Source organism: Meles meles, chromosome 6 (assembly GCF_922984935.1).
Source record: "Meles meles chromosome 6, mMelMel3.1 paternal haplotype, whole genome shotgun sequence".
NCBI lineage: Eukaryota > Metazoa > Chordata > Mammalia > Carnivora > Mustelidae > Meles > Meles meles.
Genome location: NC_060071.1, coordinates 72,098,751 through 72,118,434, shown reverse-complemented (window position 1 = coordinate 72,118,434; position 19,684 = coordinate 72,098,751). Strand labels below are relative to the sequence as shown.

Sequence of the window (19,684 nt, the reverse complement as noted above, 5' to 3'; positions counted from 1 at the left end):
TTGAATTGCAGTTATGCAAAAAATGTTACACATTCCACTTCTTCATCCCTATGCATATAATTTTTTTCCTTTAAAACAGGGCGCCTGGGTGGCTCAGTGGGTTAAAGCCTCTGCCTTCAGCTCAGGTCATAATCCCAGGGTCCTGGGATTGAGCACCCGCCACCCCCCATCGGTCTCTCTGCTCAGCAGAGAGCCTGCTTCCTCCTCTCTCTGCCTGCCTCTGCCTACTTGTGATCTCTGTCTGTGAAATAAATAAATAAAATCTTTTAAAAAATGATAACAGAAAGTCTATGGAGAGATGAAAGTGGCTTGGTAGACTAGGGTGGTAGCAAAGGAGAAGGAGGAAAGTGCATGAATTTGAGACTTATGTTGAAGTTAGAATCAGTAAGGACTTTTTATGTTCCAACAATGTGACTGCTTTTAGTTCTTTAGTCACCTCCCATGATGCTGTTTTGTATCTACCGTTTTCTTTCCCCTCTCCTATTTCCTCTAGCAGGCAAAAAAAACCCCATTTATCTTACAGAACCTAGCTCAGAAGCCTTCACTCTCACAGCATTATTTGATACGTTAGCTTGTTTATTAAGTCTTTATTAATTGCTTTTCTGGTTTGATCAGTTATAGTCAAACCTAGCTTACAGGGTCAAGAAGTGAATGATTGATTATCAGATTTATTCATTACCCACAATTTGATTTCATCCCAAAGAGAAGTATTACAAAGGATTTTCATGTTAAACAGAATTCCCAATCAAATCCAGAAGATTGCATCCGTGCTTCATGTCCTTACACAGGGAAATAATTGTCCTCTAGAGGGTGCACATTACAAAGCCTCTGTGGTCAGATAAAACTGGTTTTATACTAACATCAAACATCCTCCTCCATCTGCTGTCAAAGAAAAAACTCATCTTGTATTTATGTATTTTTGAGCTCTGTAGCACTGTACTCAACTATGCTTTTTTTCATTCTTTGGCCTTTGTGAAATTAAGATTTTTCATGAATATCTCTAAAAAAATTATTAAGTATTTGGATTTAGAAATAACTCTGTAATACTCTTCTTGTCTTTTTGTGTTTACTTCCAGGTACCGTTCTTAATTTGACATTTTGCCTTTTGTAATGATTTGTAGCTGATGGAAATAATTTTGTGTCTGATTCTACCAAGCTATTTATGTTTTATAATCCTCATCATTAAGTTGACTATCTTTTGAACTGTTTTAAACTATTTTAAATTCTTGTTTATACTGCTTCACAAAATAGTAGCTTTATTCCAATTTTTTTCTTATTGTTTCAGTACAAAGAACTGAATTTATGTGGTAAAAGTCAAATAAAATTGTTTAAATTCGGTTGCTCTTAATTTGATTTGTTATGAAGCTAGTTAAAGTACATTAATATAATAATAGCTGTTGGGTAATGTGGAGTGCACATAAAACAACTATTCTTATTAACATATCATTGTATTTAGCAATAAATTGCTCTGCCACATATAGATTACCATCCTAGGTAGTCAGGCCATATTAGAACAATGAAATATAGACTTAAGGAGTAGAGAAATTTAAATTACAGAACTTAAGATGAATAATTAGCTTTTATGTAGTAATTAACATTTATGGTGATTTTTCTTGAGTTCTCTGACCACCGGAAAATTAACCACTGCAAAATTGGGGGTCACTAACCAGTATTTTGTACATTTTGCTTTTTTGTTAATTCTATGGAAATTGTAGTTTTGATCTGAAAGAAAGAAATTATTCTGTTCTCCCCACTTGATTTTGGTTCTTTCATTTGTTTTTTAAATAATGATTAAGTATTAGTGGCATTTTACCTATGTGTGTAAAGTTGTTTTGTGTAAATGTATGGTTTCTCTGTCTTAACAGTACTCACTTTTTACAGGGCAATGTGTTGAATTCTTTTTCATTTTATTGTCTCTTTCTAACACACAGGAATACTCTGAAGATAGTAACTCTGAGCCAAATGTGGATTTGGAAAATCAGTACTATAATTCCAAAGCGCTAAAAGAAGATGACCCAAAAGCAGCATTAAGCAGTTTTCAAAAGGTTCATATTTTTTTCTGATTGATTGTTTCTTAAAGTTTATTTTTTCAAATGATGTCTCAGAATTTTATCTCAGAAATGTGTTTTGGGTACTAAGTGTTAATCCTGTAAATAAGTTTGCATTTTGCAATGCAGGGAGATACTTTAAAAGGGGTATACCATTGTTTTTTCTAATCAAGCTATCTATAAAGCAGAGCCATTGTCCTGGAAAGCTAGAATGGTTCTGGCAGAAGGAAACCACCATTATGATCAATAGGATAATACCTACTGGGATAATACCTGTAGGATAATACTACAATTTTGTTCCTTTTTTGGAGGACAGATCACACAGGTGTGGTTCCACTATTAAATAATGTGATTTCTCAATGGCTGATAAACTTTTGGGTTGTTCTTACCAATGGATTATTCAGAGGGAGAAAAAGGATTTCTGGGATTGTAAAATAATTGAGCAGTAGTTCTTATTTAATATTTTGATGAAGAAACTTAAAAATAAGCTCACTTATACTTAAGCATTTTAAGACATGTTTCTTTTTTAAAGCCTTTTAAAAATGGCATTGAGAAATGGTGGAATTTTGGGGGAAGTGTTTGTCATACATTTGATGTAAAATTAATTCAAAACAGACATTGTTGTCAACTAGAAAATAACATTAGCATTAAGTTAGATGAAAAATGTCTTCTTTTTTTTAGGTTTTGGAACTTGAAGGTGAAAAAGGAGAATGGGGATTTAAAGCACTGAAGCAAATGATTAAGATTAACTTCAAGTTGGTAAGATTTGTTTTGAGGGGAATTAAACTAATAATAAAATAAATTCTGTTGGTAAAAACCTCATGGCAACAAAATGCCATTCTGTCTACTTCTTTAAGATAATTCTGGTGATAATATTTCTGTACTTAAGCCTACTTTTCATTTGTGACTACAGTAATACTAAGTAAAAAAAATTGGGCACAGGAGTCAAACTTTTCTGTTTTAAGAGAACTTTTCCTATAGATACATAGATAGTATCTGGCTGCACTGTTAACAGATTTTTCCACAAGTTATTGTGTTTATTTTGGAGTTTAAAAATTCTACTTTGTATTATAGGGAGTTCCACTTCAATGATAAGTACCCAAACTAGCATCATTCTTGACTCCTCTCTTTGTCTCTCTCTCCTCAAATAATCTATTGGTAAATTCAGGTGTCTTTAAATATCTTTAAAATACACCTAGTATATGAATGCTACTTAACCATTTTTATGTCTATTAGTCTGTCCTGGCCAAAATTCATCTCTTACCTGGATTGTTTCAGTAGCTTCTTAACTGGTATCCTTCCTTCTATCCTGGCCTTATTAACAGTCTGTTCTCCACAAGCAGCAGAGTGATCCTTTTGGTTTTGTTTTTAGAGTGATCTTTTTAAAATGTTAAGTCAGATTATATCATTCCTTTGCTCTGAATCTTCTAATGGTTCCTACTCTCCTTAATAAAATTCAAATCCTTACCATGGCCTAGGAGGCCCTATGTCTGCTTACCCTTTGCCTCCTTTTTGATACTGTTTTCTATTCTCTCCTTCACTGGGCTCCTTGCTGTCCTCATGTCATCCTAAGCATGCTACTACTTGTAAACACTTGTATTTGCTGTTTCCTCTGCCCCAAATTCTCCCCTCGAATAGCCATGTGGCTCTTTTCCTCATTTGATCAGATCTCTGTTCAGGGTCACCATATATCAAGACGGCCTTCCTCTGACTACCTTATATAAAATCACATCCTTCCCATCATCACTGATATTCATCTTACTCTGCTGTTTTTTTTTTTCTTTTGACTGTATCACCCCTTGATCCATTTACTTATTGCCTTTCTGCTGCCCTCATTCTCATAGGTTGTAAGCTCCATGAGAGTTGGAATTTATTCCCTATTCACATTCCTGTCACCTGTAATAGTGGCTGGCATTCAGTAGGTGCTCAAATGTCTTGTTGGCATTGTCATGACATAGTACTCTCATAGAATTGCTAGTCATCAAGAGTGCGGGGTAAAGGTGGGGGGGGGAATAAATGGTAAGATAAGAGGAGTAGGGACAGACAGAACTTTAAAATCACTAAGGATAGGGGAATTTTTGAGAAAAAGATAAAGTGGAGCTTGGATAGCAGAGGTAAGCACTTGCTTCTATGGCAAATGGAAGGATAGGTGGCAATCTATTACCACTTTTTTTTCCTCTTGTCTATATATTTCTCATATGTTTCCTCTCTCTCCCTATTAACCTCTCCATCTCATATATTTGAATTTGAACTCCCTGAATTGACTTGACTGTTACCTTTGTCTAGTTAACTTGCACTAATTTTCATCCTGTTCTTGACATACTCTTTGGCATCCTCACCTGCCTTCAAAAGGAGGATCCTTCCATGACATTTATAGAAACTATCCATATTTTAGCTCATTATTCCCCCCAAAATATCAAGACTATTCAAAAAATGTTGGACATTAATAAGTATATTTCATACTGCATTTCTATATAGTTAAAGGGAGAATGTCTGTCTTGAATTCACCCTTTCTAGTTCTACTCTGATATTCTCAAAAAGTATCTCTCCGTTGCACAAAGAAAGCCTTTGTGCTTTCTTTCCATTAATTATTTGTGAAAATATTAAACACCTACCATATTTAAATTAATAGCTTAGAAGGACGTGGGAGAAGCATCAGGTATCTCAAGGGACAGGGACTTTGACTAAACAATTTTAGTCTTGACTTGAACATTGGGCTTCAAGTCTTAAGATTTTATGATTTGAAATAGTACCAAAACTCTAGAAAACTGCTGTCTTAACATTACTAACAGTGGTTTAGTTTTTGAGCCCATTTAAATATATGCTACCCATAAGACTTGATTTTACCATTTTACCTTGAGCCAAGATGGGAAGTAAGTAGGGAAAGGATTATTTGTAGTTAGTGTTACCTTGCCTACCTTCCTTCACTGTGTTTTTATTTGCTCAAACAGCTTCTGTGAATAGTAGTTTCAGCTTCTATCCCTCATTTTCTAGTTGGATTCAGAATAGGACCCATGTTGCTATGTGAAGCTTTTGAGCAATAAAAAGTTGAAAGGGTTTGTTATCAACTGCTCTGTGTTCACCACTGTAATTTACCTAATCTTCCCTTAATCTTAAATACAGTAACGGAATTATTGAAAAATGAGCTTTAAAATTACTAGAGCATAAGAAAATGAATTCAAAACTAACTTTTTGCTAAAATCCTATTTCAGTATCCAGACACAATCTCAAAGTTCGGACAGTCCCATTTCTGATTTGCCTTTTGCCATAAAAAATGTTCTGTAACTTGGGTTTTAACAGTTCATTGATAGGACATTACCTATTATCTGCCCTTAAATGGTACTGGCATACTTGGAAATAAGGTAGTTTGATATATATTGCTCAGGCTTTTCCCATTGCTCTGTCCATTTTTCCCCACCTATCCCAACTATTGTTTTCTTTTTTGTAACTCAGTTCTTGCTTAGATTTCAGGGAGTCTTCTCAGGTTCATAAACACACATGCTCTATTAGTCAAGAAAAACACTGTATCTACCAGTGCTCCACCTCCCTGATTAAAAGCAGAGTAGAACCCAATAAAAAGAAGGACTAATAGCAGTTGGAGATTGTGGGGACTGTGTGTGGATATAGGTTATCAGGTTAGACTCATAAATTGACTTACGTGATATACTTTGAGGGAGGATAGACCATCCACCAAAATACTTAAGTTTTGAAAATTTGGTAGTTCTTCATTTCTCAGATCTCTCATGTTTCCTGGAGAGTGCAGTAGTACAAATAGTCCTGCAAGGAATAACAACATTAGCTACATCTACCATTGAGTAGAGCCTTGGGTGGGAGGACTTTTCTTGATAGTGGGATGAGTACCTGGGCTTGAAAAGATTCCTTCAACTTCACATTTTATCACTGAGCCAACCAATAATATAGGGAGAAAAGAAACATATCATTATTAGAGAGCTTTCTCATTGAGGAGTAAATCTTCAGGAGAGGATATAGGTGATATCTGCATAGTTGGTACCCAAGGCATTTGAAAAATTGGATTCATTTATACTTTCTAGTCTGTGAATATTTCAGTAGTTCTTAGGATTTCAGTAAATATTTGTTGTGCAATGAGAACAACATCTGAAATTTTGAAAATCTATAAATTGTACTTTTTCATAGGGTAACTTCGTAAATTTGGTTCATGTGTCAGTAATCTAGAAATTCCAAATTTAAGCGAAAATGTTTATGGTGTTTCTGACATGCATACTTTATCATAAAACTTTGTTTTTCAGTTATGTAGTAGTATGTGCTATAGTCTTAATCATGTAGCTGTTCAGCACCTAAATACATATCTAATAATGCATTTTTCTTCCCTGACAGACAAACTTTCCAGAAATGATGAATAGATATAAGCAACTATTGACCTATATTCGGAGTGCAGTCACAAGAAATTATTCTGAAAAATCCATTAATTCTATTCTTGATTATATCTCCACTTCTAAACAGGTTAGATTCTGGTTTTTCCTCTTGGTATTTACCAATGTGTTATTACTTATACATTATAACAAACCCATCCAGCTGTCTGTAGTTATTTATACTAAAGACTTTGTTCCCTTTCTTTCTTTTTTTTTTTTTTTTTTTTTTTTCTTTCTTAATTAGGTCTAGAGATTTCTAGTTAAACAGTTACACCGGGCATTAATGTGCTTTAAAAATAATAAATACTATTTTCTTAATTATAGTACTAATCATACAGTATTAAAAGGCAATAACTAGCTAAGTCTCTTCAAAAACTATCTTGAGGTACATAATCTGCACACAACTTTTACAGGTTTAAACTCCCATATAGTTACTATCATTGTTCGTTCCAATAAACTCCATCATCACTTCAGTTAGATTAGTGTAGATTTGATTTCTTGAGAGGAGACCCTGTACTCATATTAGTAATTGACATTATTCAGTAGGTGTTTAATAAATGCTTTTACAAAGAATGGGTGGTTGTTGGATGATAAAAGAAAGGGCTTATGATGAAGAAACTACAACGAAGCTTGGGAAGGATAGTGCTTTTGTTATTCTAGATTTTGGTTGTTAAGAAAAGCAATGATTTTACTGTATTGCCAAGATAATTTTTAATTGGATTGCTGTTCGTACTCTTAAGCAACATAACTTTCTTAAATACTGATATTTTAGCATAAGAAGTACTCTCTGTCATTTATTCTCCATATCATTTAGGATTTCTTGAAATGTTTAATACTTTTCATGTTCATTATAAACAATGTTCATCTCAGAATCTCATTCTGTATTTTCTACTGTAGTTTATTACTTTTACTCTTTCTATCTAAAATATATGTATAGGAAATAGAGAAAAAATAAAGAATAGAGAAATAAAGAATAAAGAAATAGAGAAAAAAATAAACTTAAAACTGACCCTTGAACAACATGGGGGTTAGTGGTAGCGCTTCCCCTTTGCCCCCCCTGCCTTGCAGTTGAAAATCTGTAGTATAACTACTGACTCCTCAAAAACTTAACTACTAATAGCCTGCTGTTGACCAGAAGCTTTACCTATAACATAAACAATTGATTAACATATTTTGTATGTAATGTGTTTACTGTATTCTTATAATAAACTAGAGAAAAGAAAATGTTATGGAGAAAATACATTTATAGTACTGTACGGTACTTACAAGAAAAAATCCATGTATAAGTGGACCCCACAGTTCAAACATGTTATTCAAGGGTCAACTGTGTATGTTTTGTTAAAACATTAGTAAGTAATGGCACTATAGAGTTGTACATATTGGGGGGCTTTTCTTATGTGGGGAAGTATATTCTGAGCTTTACAAACAAATGTCATCAAAACATTTTTGGTACACTATTTATAAATGTTATTCCAGATATTGGTGGGGGCATATTAATTTCAAACTTCCAAGATTGTGTTTTGCTTTGCGCTCTTATAAGTACGGTGTTTGTCTTTGAAAGTAAGAATAGATATCAGGTGGGTGGTACTCATTCAGTATGCCATCAGCAGTCATGAATAGATAGGCAGCTGTTTCTGAAAGTATTAAACTTTCCTGTTGTTATGGCCCTCTTAGTTCTTGATTCTGCTAAATAGAGACTGAGAGAATCAGGTATTCAAACAAAGGCAGAGCCCAGTGTGGGGGGATGAAGGTAGATAAGGGAGCTTATCACAATGCAAAATAGAATGATTTCCATGAAAAAATGTCACACTTAGATTGGTGAATTGATGGTGTTTAGACACAGCTAAAATTGTGCTGGACTTTACCCTCTCCATAACTCCACAGTTTACCAGTAACTTAAGAGCTGTGTAGTTTGATTACTTGATTGATTACATTTGTAGAAGAATTTTTGAGGGAAGCTTATTCTTTGTTTCTTTAGCTGATTACCTAGTGTTTGCCATATAGGTACCAAATGAGAGTTGAGTGAATAAGATACACACTGTTAATAACAGCACAACTAGTTCAAAGTGTATGTCGTTCATTTCCATCAATATAGAAAGAGTTATTAGATTGGGAAGGACAAATCATACTGTTAGAGCATTGGGTTCTTTCTGGGTTTTACTTTCTAAAAACTCACATAAAAACAGATCTTGGCACTTTTGTAAACTTGGTCTGTTTTGCTAAGGTTTTGTTAAATTATAGACTGACACAGACATTCAGAAACAGGGTATCTTATGTGTATTAAAGTTCAAAGATGCACTTTTAGTTTGTTCAAATTAACTTTATTAACAGGTACAAATTTGCTGTTTACAATTATAGAATTCTGATTTTTTATGTCAGATGGATTTACTGCAGGAATTCTATGAAACAACACTGGAAGCTTTGAAAGATGCTAAGAATGATAGACTGTGGTTTAAGACAAACACAAAGGTAACAATTACAATTACCTTTTTTTTTTTTTTTGAAGAATGGGAGGGCATCCTTAATAAACTGTCCTAAAAATTCATGCCTTTTCCTGTTGAAATCTTTTGATTTTAATAAGTATGTTCTTTTACAGCTTGGGAAATTATATTTAGAACGAGAAGAATATGGAAAACTTCAAAAAATTTTACGTCAATTACATCAGTCTTGCCAGGTAGCATTCTCTTATTTTTTCTTAGTATTTTTTCATAATAAAAAAAGCATAAGAAAAAAATTATATTTGAAACTTTTACTTAGGGATGTTTTTGTTCAGGATTCATCCCCAAAATAAAATTCGGCAAAAAAGACACCAAGAAGCTAATTTTTTCTGAGTATTACATTTCTTCCTGTTTAATTATTATTTTTGTGGAGTAAGGCACAGGTATCCATAAACAAATAGGCTAGTCATTAATACTTATTAGGAATAAGTCTTTCATATTTAGTTGTAGACCATGTGAAAATCGGAAAGAACATTAGAGATGTGTAATAAAGATATTTCATATCTAGTTCATAGTATATGAATCTTCTGTAACAGTACTGTCCATCAGGACTTCATATGATGCTAGAAACTGGAAATATTCTGTGTCTGCACTACTATGATAGCACCAGCTACATGTCATCAGGCAGTTGAAATGTGTTTGAGTTTTTAATTTTACTTAATTTAAATTTGAATGGCCACGTGATGCGGACAGTGCACCTCTATAACTTTTTAGCTGCGGTTATAATTTTGTGTTTCCTTTTTGTCTTGATCAATAAGTTATTTCATTTTAGTTTAATATTTATGTGGAAATACTGTTTTAAATGTTTTTAAACCTCTTCCTATGCTATGTACTATTTCAATTGTATATGTTATTTCTTTGAATGAGAAAAAAGTTGATCAGGAAAGTGTTCTAATCACCTGCATGTATTTTCATTTGATGACTACATAGAATTCTTTTGGAAGAACAAATAAATAATAAACTTTGGCTTTGTGTAAGAGCTTGATGTTTATGATTATCTGCCTGTTACCTATATGCTATTTTTCATGACTTGTATTTTGTGAGCTTTTGGATTATTTTTCAAAGTTGAACAAAATGTTACCACCTTTGTTACTCCTTTGACATCCATCAGCAGAATTAGTCACTTTCTCTTCCATTCTTCTGGGCACTTCAAATAGAATCATTACTGTAATTTATCTGTTTACAGATTAATCTTCTAGATTGTGAACTTTTGGGGGCCAGGAACATTAGCTTATTTAACTGTGTATTTCGCCATGTTAGACCTAGTGCCTGGCATTAGGAAGGCTCTTGGAAGTGCATTTTGATCAAATCAGTGGATATAAAGTGGTTGTGAAGATTTGGGGAAGACCATAAAGAATCTCTTAGGTAGAAACAAACATTATAACATTTTATACATTAAAAAATACTTCTGGTCACTTTTTCCTTATTGAATGACTAGAAAATACAAAGGACGTGTGCATTCCTTTTTGGCTGTTAAAAGTTCTTAATGTTCTTAATGTTCTAGATCTTAACTAAAATTTGTAGTGTGTGTTCGCTCAGAATTAGTATTATAAACATAAGGATCTCAGGCTAACTCTAATAAAAATTACTAGGTTGACTGAGTTCTATTTTAACTAAAGTTCATCATTTGCTTCCTTAGACTGATGATGGAGAGGATGACCTGAAAAAAGGTACACAGTTATTAGAAATATACGCTTTGGAAATTCAAATGTACACAGCACAGAAGAATAACAAAAAACTTAAAGCTCTCTATGAGCAGTCACTTCACATCAAGTCCGCCATCCCTCATCCACTGATCATGGGAGTCATCAGAGGCAAGTTTCGTTTGGAGAAGGGTGGGCACTGTCACAGGAAGATACCAGGTTGTCACTGGATATGACTGAATGACTCCGAAGGCTTTTTCTGTTTTAGTGAAAATAAATGGCAAAATAGTAAAATCAGTGAAATGATGTAGTCTAGTCTTGGAAAGAAATTAGAATTAGAAATTGAATTTTTTGTCTTGTAAAAGGTTATATCAGTGAACTACTTCAGTAGAAAATTTACCATCAGATGTTCTATTCTCAAGACTTGGGGGTGGTTGGGAGAGATGGGGAAAAAAATTCTGTTCTTGAATTGTAGTGATATACATAAAATTATTTTCTGCATCAACTAAGTGTAAAGATTTGCAAATGCTTGTTTGATGTTTATAATGAAGGACTTGCTTTTTGGAATTAAAGTGAGTACTGCGGCACCTGTGTGACTTAATTGATTAAGCATCTGACTCTTGATTTCGACTCAGGTCATGATCACATGATCACAGGGTTGTGAGATCAAGCCCTACATCCGGCTCCATGCTGAGAGTGGAGCCTGCTTGAGATTTTCTCTCCCTTTCTATCCCCACCCCCACCTACAAAAAAAAAAAAAAAATTAAAGTGAGTACCTTGGGACTAATACAATTCAGTCTATGGAATTAAAAGACTGGAAAGCCACTATCATAGTTTTCATTTGATTTTTATAAAGTGCTCAGTCATACTGTAGAACTGCAAATGCCCTTTTATCCCATTTTTATTCTTATAGAATGTGGTGGTAAAATGCACTTGAGAGAAGGTGAATTTGAAAAGGCACACACTGATTTTTTTGAAGCCTTCAAGAATTATGATGAATCAGGAAGTCCAAGACGAACCACTTGCTTAAAATATTTGGTGTTAGCAAATATGCTAATGAAATCGGGAATAAATCCATTTGACTCACAGGAGGTATGTGTTTGTTCTAATTGTTCATTTCTGTCACCTGTCTTTTCTGGAAATAAATGTTACTCTTTCTTTGTACATACAGCATAGTTAATTTTTCTTTTTTTTTTCCTTAGGCCAAACCATACAAAAATGACCCAGAAATCCTAGCAATGACGAATTTAGTAAGGTAAGATTTTATATTTCGGTTAAGGTAAATTTCCTTAAAGCAATGAAGTAGAGGGGAAAGAGGGAGAGAAATTTTGAGAAGTCAGTTAATACACCAAATTTACTCTTTTGTATTTTGGTTTGAATTATTTCAAATTTTAAAATTTTTATTTTTTTAAGTCATTTATTCTGTTTCTGTTAGTTCCAAGATTTTATATAGTATTGATATATTTAGTATAGTATTGGCTGCTTTTTAAAATATCTACATGTTTGTGTGTGCACTGTTTTTCAGTAGAAGACTGATTGTAGATATCTTAAAACAATTTCACAGAGTTTGCTGTTTCTCCCTCTCTTAATCCAATATGAAATTATGAATTGGTCCACACAAATCAAAAATTTTCAATAAGACAATGTCTTTATTCACATATTTTCTCAATTAACAAGATTTAAAAAATCATTTAAAAAATGTTTACCTCAGATAGTTTTCTGAGGTGAGGAGCAGAGGGGTCATACTGGTAAAAAACCCAAGGATTTATTGATGACTTCTGTGGTATGATGGTTAGCAGCTGAAAAACCTGCTGTGATCAATTAATATTAAATAAGGTACAGAAAATAAAGTGAAAAGCCTAGAAAAGAAGATCTACTTTTGCAAAAGAAATCAGTGAGCAAGAAAAATTTTCCTCTGGGCTGGGAATAAATGGAGCATAGGTTTTTTCAAGTCTTTTGTTTTAAATTGTGCTGCCAAGTCTTCCAAAGCAGGAAGAATATTAAGGACATAGAGTAGGGTGGGGTTTTTGCATATGTATGTGGATACTGGAAGTGATAAAACATTCTTTTAATAGTCTTTTATGATTTAAAAGTACTGTTAGACTATAAATTATGAGTCACCCATATATAAATTTTATATACTTGGAGCAAATAGCTTATTACATGATATTGTTTGAGTTCCTATGTAAAATGTCTTCATTTACTTTGTTTTTATCTGGCTATAGGTTTTTGCAAATTACTAGGTTGATTTGTTTAAGGAAATTTTAATTTTAGCTGTAAAAAATAATGATTTTATTTTAAGGGGACTAGGAATAGATAGGAGAAAAGAACTCTGAGTTGCAACATTAAAAAATCAATTTCTTTGGGGCACCTAGGTGGTTCAGTGGTTAAAGGTCCAATTCTTGATAACGGCTCAGGTCTTGATCTCAGGGTTGAATTCAAGCCTCATGTTGGGTTCCATGCTGGGCGTGGAGCCTACTTTTAAAAAAAAAATACCATTTTCTTTTATTGTTTATTCCTTTATCCTCAATTTGTTGAATTAAATAGATTCTAGTTATGAAAGGAGATTTCTTACTCCTCAGCATTTGGCCACATTAACTAAAAGATGATTTGGTTAGAGATTCACTTCGTAGTACTTTAGAAAAATGTTTGTGAAGTTAATTGTTGAGCAACAACTAAACTTAAAAATTGAGGGAGAGTTTTGCACTAAACATTAATATTCTATCTAAATTGGTTAAATACATTAAAATGGACTAAAGGGCTGATTTTATCAGAAATTTAAGTGGTAATAGCTATACTTACGTATTTGCTATATCATACAATTTACTCTACTGAAACCTCTGTATTGGAACTCAGTTTATTTTAATGGTAAATTTCGACCCAAGCAAGTGCCTTGTGTTGTCTCACATTTTGTATATATTTTTTGAAGTCACTTAAATAGTGGAAGAATGTTTCTTGGTTAAAATATACACATGTGCAAGTGTTTCACTACTTGAATATATCCTCCTATAGTATATTTTGCAATAATGTATTTGGGGTAGGTGAAAAAGTAATGCTTCCTAATTTTATCTTCCTAGTCAGTTGCCAGCAGACTAGAGGAAAATAATTCCTGTTGAAGCACTTGAATCACCTGCCCCTAACATGAAGTTACATTGCGACCCAACAGATGGAAGCACAGCAGAGGGCGTGCAGAATGGCTGATGATATGTCTTACATATAAAGCAGACAGTGGTGCCATATCCAGAAGGTTGGCTTCTTCCTTCTCAGCACCTTTAGCAATCCCCATAGTGTCCTACAGAGTTATTTTAGGAGCAGATACTAGACACCTCAGAGAATTTTGAACATAAATCAGCCTTTGGCCTTCTGCAGCAGTGTCCATCACATTCTTCTTTGTGCGTGTGTCCCATTTGGCACTAGCTACCTGCCACTGATATTTCTGCTATATAACTCAGTAGGATTTTTAAGGCTAGAGAAAATTTAGAATCAAATGTTCCCTTTGCAGAGTTCTGGCAATTGCTGGTAGCTTTCTAGAAGATAAAAATTAGGAAGCTGCATTTCTGGATAATCTTCAGAGAGAATGTAATATCTTATTTCAAAGACAAGGCCAAACTCCTCCATACAGTAGTATGTATGAAACCTAATTTCTTAGGGATTAGTGATAAATGCACAATTTAGCTTGAAAGTATCAAGCATTAAACAGTTTTTAAATTTGTGAGTTTTTAACGGTGTCAAGATTTTGAGATTTTAATGAATATATATAAATATAATATTTGACCCCCAAAAGAAATTTAATCTTTATAAAACCAAAAACATTAAAAAAGAAATTAATTTTGTTTGCAGAAGAATGTGTGTATATAACTCTGATTTCTATAACAAGCTAATGTAGATTATTGCATATAAAAACTATAACGTAATTTAGATTATTGCAAAAAAATTGGGCTTTTGGATTATTTGAGTTAATACATGACTTCTTCGTGTTTGACAAGATTTGTACTTTTCCTTTTAGTGCCTATCAGAATAATGACATCACTGAATTTGAAAAGATTCTAAAAACAAATCACAGCAACATCATGGATGATCCTTTCATTAGGGAACACATTGAAGGTATATTCTTTCTGCTAACTGAATTCAATTACCTTCTTTGCCACTGTCAATCAGTGTTTCTTAAGGGAGCGGCATGGAATTAAACCAGTTTTCCTCTGTGTATTGCTGAGTATAGAAATGTTCCTAATGTGGTCATGGAATAGGCTATTATTTAAAGTTATAAAGCTGTTTTAAAGAAATCATCTACCAGTTTCCTGCTATTTATTAACAATCAAATTCTTATATGATGTGCAATTCATTTAAGGTGGCTGTCTGTTCTTTTTATTCTAATTTAGATATTGTTGCGTGCTTATTACTAATACTTAGGTTCAAAGTTCATTTTTAGGATTTTGGACAAGTAACAAAAACTTTTAAAATAGTCTGCTATAGATGTTGCAGAGATGCATTACTTTGAAGGGTGGCTAATGTACCAGTAAGTGTATGAGATTTTTTAATAAGTTCTGTTGGATTAACAAAAACAAAAATCATTCCTTGTTCTGGGGCCTCTTTTGTATCTCCAGTGTTCCCACCTGTTATGGAGCTCTTTGAGGGTTTTTAAATGACCATTTCAAACAACTCATTCAAATACTTAAATTCCACATGCATCAGGAAAATCCGAAGAATACTTTAGAAGTAATGTTCTTTTTTCACCACCTTCCTTTCTCTTTCATTTAGCAGACATTTTTAAAAGTTCTTGTATGAAGCTAGAGTGGTACTATACTTGGTGGATATAGAAAATTTTAGAAGCCTTGTGCATGAACTCCAGTCTAGTTTCTTGTTGTTCTTTTTTTTTTTTTTTTAAGGCACTTGTCTGTGAAGAAATGGGAGAAAATTGCACGATCATTGTATAAAATATAATACTCTAGATTTTGAGAGAACATAAAATAAGGGACTTGACTGGCATGAATCAGAGCTTCCTGAAAGATCTTAACTATAAAGGAGAGATGAGCAGTGTGGAGTCTTATTGAAAAGGCAAAAAGGATATTTTAGGTAGCATCACAACATAAGCAAAATCAGGGAGGTGGGAACAAGAAAAATTATGGGAAAGTCAGCCTCTAATCTTACTGTGCATCTGTTGGACCCAAATATTTTTAGCTCCAAATACCTTATGTCTGGGGCACATGATTGGCTCAGTCAGTAGAGCATGTTACTTTTGATCTTGAGGTGAGGAGTTCGAGCCCCATGTTGGGCATAAAGCTTGCTTAAACCAAAAAAAAAACCCAAATGCATTATGTCCTTGCCAGGCAGAAAGACTTTGAGAAAATAATTGATATAATTAATTAATGTGATTTAGAAGTACATAATGTTTCATGCAGATGTACAAACTATTAAATTTATTTTCATTTTTGTCTTTCAGAGCTTTTGCGAAACATCAGAACACAAGTGCTCATAAAATTAATTAAGCCTTACACAAGAATACATATTCCTTTTATTTCTAAGGTACTTATATTCATGGATCTTAAATTTGTAGTTATAAATGTATTTAAAATTATTTTTGGTACATTTGATACTACATTTGCAAAATACAGCATAGCTTAGGGCTTTCCTTTTAACGTAAATTATTCTGTGTTTTCTTGGAATAAATTAACAGTAAAGAGAAATAAGGAATCATTACATTTCTTTTTAAAGATTCCTTCAGCCTCAAAGAACATTGTAGAAGACAGAGTAGTGGGTAAAATATATAATTGATGTAGTGTTAACCCAACCACAATAAAATTGTAGTAAGAATATACTTTAAAGATTACAAAGTTAAATTTTGTCAGACCTGTGTTCTCAGAAATATTTTGAGGTGATAATGAAATTTGTCTTAAATTTCTTTATACTAAATTTCTTTTAGGTGGTGGGAATGAATTTAAAATCAGAATAATTATTCCTTATCATAAAGTATTTAAAGAAGTTAATTACTAGAATTATAATAAGTCTTTTGTCTTAGGAGTTAAACATAGATGTAGCTGATGTGGAGAGCTTGCTGGTGCAGTGCATATTGGATAAGTAAGTACTTGGCTGTTTCTTATCACAAAATGTTTAGGACCATAACATTTGAATACTGGGAGTAGAGGTAGCAGTGGAATTCTTGATTTTTCACAAAAAGCACCCTCTGGCTATAATTTTCTATTAAAAGAGATATATATGTATGCATGGTGGCTTTTTATGGATGAGCGAGCGTATTAAGCCCTTGATCTCTGAAAAAGTTGTAAATGGTTTTCAGAAAGATTTCTCATTCTTTGTGTGTCCCATATCCAGCTAGAGAATTATTTAATGAATAGTGGAGGGGGGTGGTTTTCTGTTTTTAAAGTATAAGGTATGGTATGTAATAGTTCTGAAATTACATGTTTCTTAAAAGCAGTATGGTTTTCAAAGCTTCACAAGCTTACATTTGCTCTTGATTAATCAGGTAAGTCTCTGCCTACTGATTCTTTTAGTGAAATTGATAAAAAGTGGCTGAAATCCAGTTTCTGTGTAGAGTTTTAGTAAGGCAGTGAATGAAATAAGTAATCCTGAATTGAGTCCCTTAGTAGAGGCAGTAGTTTCTTCTTTTGCATTTATTGACATTGTATATATTTTATGAAACATTAGTCTAAAAATTAGAGTCAGTGAAAATGGTTTGTGGACATGTCTTTTATTTATTTCCAGCACTATTCATGGCAGAATTGATCAAGTCAACCAACTCCTTGAATTGGATCATCAGAAGAGGGGTGGTGCCCGATATACTGCACTAGATAAATGGACCAACCAACTAAATTCTCTCAACCAGGCTGTAGTCAGTAAACTGGCTTAACAGAGAACAAGCTTTCACAGACGTACTTAATGCAACAGTGCAGAGATGTAATCCTTAAAAGAACTGGGAATGGCAAAACTACTGTCGGTTGATGTGTCCTGAAAATTATTGGAGTTATGGCAGAAGTGCTTTTTTTGATCAACTGGTTTGTGTTTTGCTGCTGCATTTATCCCAAGAAAAAACAGCTTTAATCTCCAGAAGAAAACCAAAATGCCATGGGATTTATGCTGTATTGACGTCTTGCCCTAAACATACAACATCATAGTAATTTGTCATGGGCAACATGACCAGAGCGAGAAGATTTTTGTCATGATTTTAAATACACTGACATGTTACTGTTGGTTAAATTTAAACATGTTTTACCTGCAGAAATTCTCTCACAAATAACCTGCAATAACTTGAAATGCATACCCTTTTGAACACTTCCTTTTCTCATGTATAAATTAAAATGTTTGCTGCATTTTGCAAAATGTCAATTCTCCAAAAATGTGTCCGTATATTTCTGTACCTGCAGTGTAGTAAAGGTTTAGATGAAACCCCATAATTATAGTGGCATACTGTCACTTAGGTTTCAAGCAGCAAAATAAACAGTGCAGCTCAGAAATTGTAGTTTGGTTCTTGATGTGTTTTTATTACATTTGGGGTTTTTGTTTTGTTTTTTAGTACCTTAGAAATTTCAAATTATTTTATCTTCAGTTAATGATTTTAAAAAGCCTGGGAGCAAGTAAGTTGGTTATTTGCTTTCAGGGTTTTTGAAGTAGTCTTTATTGATAAAGTAAGGAGAACTAGTTTCTAACAAAACACTTGCATAGTATTTACTTTGACAGTGATGCTTTAAAGGAATAAAATTCTTTTTTTTTTCTAAGAATGATATTCCTTTTTAAAAATAAATTCTAACTCTCAGAATGTTCACTTTAAACAAATATGCCAGAACATAGACAGCTAAATGAATGTTACCCTGTATAGTGATCATGCTGGAAAATTATTTCCTAATTCCAGCAATCTACCATTGCTCAAAACCTCTTGGGTTTTGCTCTTTTAGAATTGCATTCAGAGCTAATTTAAGTCATACACACTATTAAGTTTATGACTCACATTAAGAAAACAAAAAGTATTATCAGGCTTGATTTTTTTTTATGGTTACCATCACTTGGCACCAAATGACTTTGGACAGTTTCCAAAAATTAATCTATCTTTGAGGTAATATTAGAAAGGATGCAGCTAGCTTTGAAGGCAATCCCAAAAGAGTTTGAAAGGTATTTTGAGCAGTGGTAGCATAGTTAGGATAATGAACCTATGGCCTACCAAGGTGACCACCTAAAAGGAGGCATAGCTCATTTGAATGTATTGAGTTTTGGATGTATTTGTTTCATTTAAAAAAAAAAAAAATCACATTATTTTATAGTGTCAAAAGGAAGAACTAAGATTAAGATAATTTTTGGTTTTTCTATTGCTTGTCATTATGTAAAAAGAAGTGAGTGGCAGTTCAGAAGGAAGACTGTTGTAACTGAAGAATGACAACCAAGAATTTTTGATCATTAAATCAGATTTTATAAACAGTGGAAGGAGCATGGACTTAAAACAAGGCATGCTTATTCGGTTTTGTCAAAATTTTACGAAAATATGTGGTATATATTTATACTAAAACTATATAATCCTTAGATTTAGGAAAGCAATCAGTTAATGTCTTTAGCAGATTAAAGCAGTATTAAATACAGATGCAACTTGGAAATTGTAGAAAACTGAAAGAAAACGGAAGACAAGATGTCTCTGGTAGGGAATAAAAAAGTTTAAGATATTATAAAATTATGTGTATTTTCTTCTCTTTTACATAAATCATTTGTGGAAAATGTGCTAAATTTTTTTTTACAGGAGTGATAATAATTAGGACTTATTTTTCAATATAATTTGGAGACCCTTTGTTACCCAAATAAAAATGACAAGTTTCTGTGCCTGTATTCAAATATGTATGCATGTCATAACTGTGGGGAAAGGCCCTGCTTAACTCAGAGTTGATGGAATTAGAATTTAAAGGATTTGAAGGATGTGATTTAACCTTTACATTCCAACCTTTATAATGTCCAATTCCCCTGTGATTTCTTTGCCCCATGGCAATAGTGCATCTTCCAGTTTCTAGAGGGAAAGCATGCACTTACTCTTTGAGAAACTGAGCTAAGCATATAACAATATCCAAAGTTATATAATCTTTAATGTAATTGTATGTATCATATAGGCTTTGTTT

At 33.1% G+C, this 19,684-nt stretch overlaps 1 protein-coding gene across 2 annotated transcripts in view; it reads left to right on the top strand.

Annotated features, from left to right (window-relative positions):
• The window catches only part of COPS2 (COP9 signalosome subunit 2), a 29,050-nt gene extending 9,650 nt beyond the window's left edge, over nt 1–19,400 (top strand). The window contains exons 2-13 of one of the 2 annotated variants that reach the window (XM_046009470.1): nt 1,932–2,045; nt 2,730–2,807; nt 6,405–6,530; nt 8,798–8,908; nt 9,036–9,113; nt 10,577–10,751; nt 11,494–11,672; nt 11,783–11,835; nt 14,587–14,684; nt 16,021–16,103; nt 16,597–16,655; nt 17,298–19,400. In XM_046009470.1, the coding sequence (XP_045865426.1) occupies nt 1,932–2,045; nt 2,730–2,807; nt 6,405–6,530; nt 8,798–8,908; nt 9,036–9,113; nt 10,577–10,751; nt 11,494–11,672; nt 11,783–11,835; nt 14,587–14,684; nt 16,021–16,103; nt 16,597–16,655; nt 17,298–17,442 (1,299 nt within the window). In that variant the 3' untranslated portion in view covers nt 17,443–19,400. The remainder of the gene's footprint in view (nt 1–1,931; nt 2,046–2,729; nt 2,808–6,404; nt 6,531–8,797; nt 8,909–9,035; nt 9,114–10,576; nt 10,752–11,493; nt 11,673–11,782; nt 11,836–14,586; nt 14,685–16,020; nt 16,104–16,596; nt 16,656–17,297) is intronic. The other variant, XM_046009471.1, reaches the window with a different exon arrangement.
• Nucleotides 19,401–19,684: the final 284 nt, after the last annotated feature.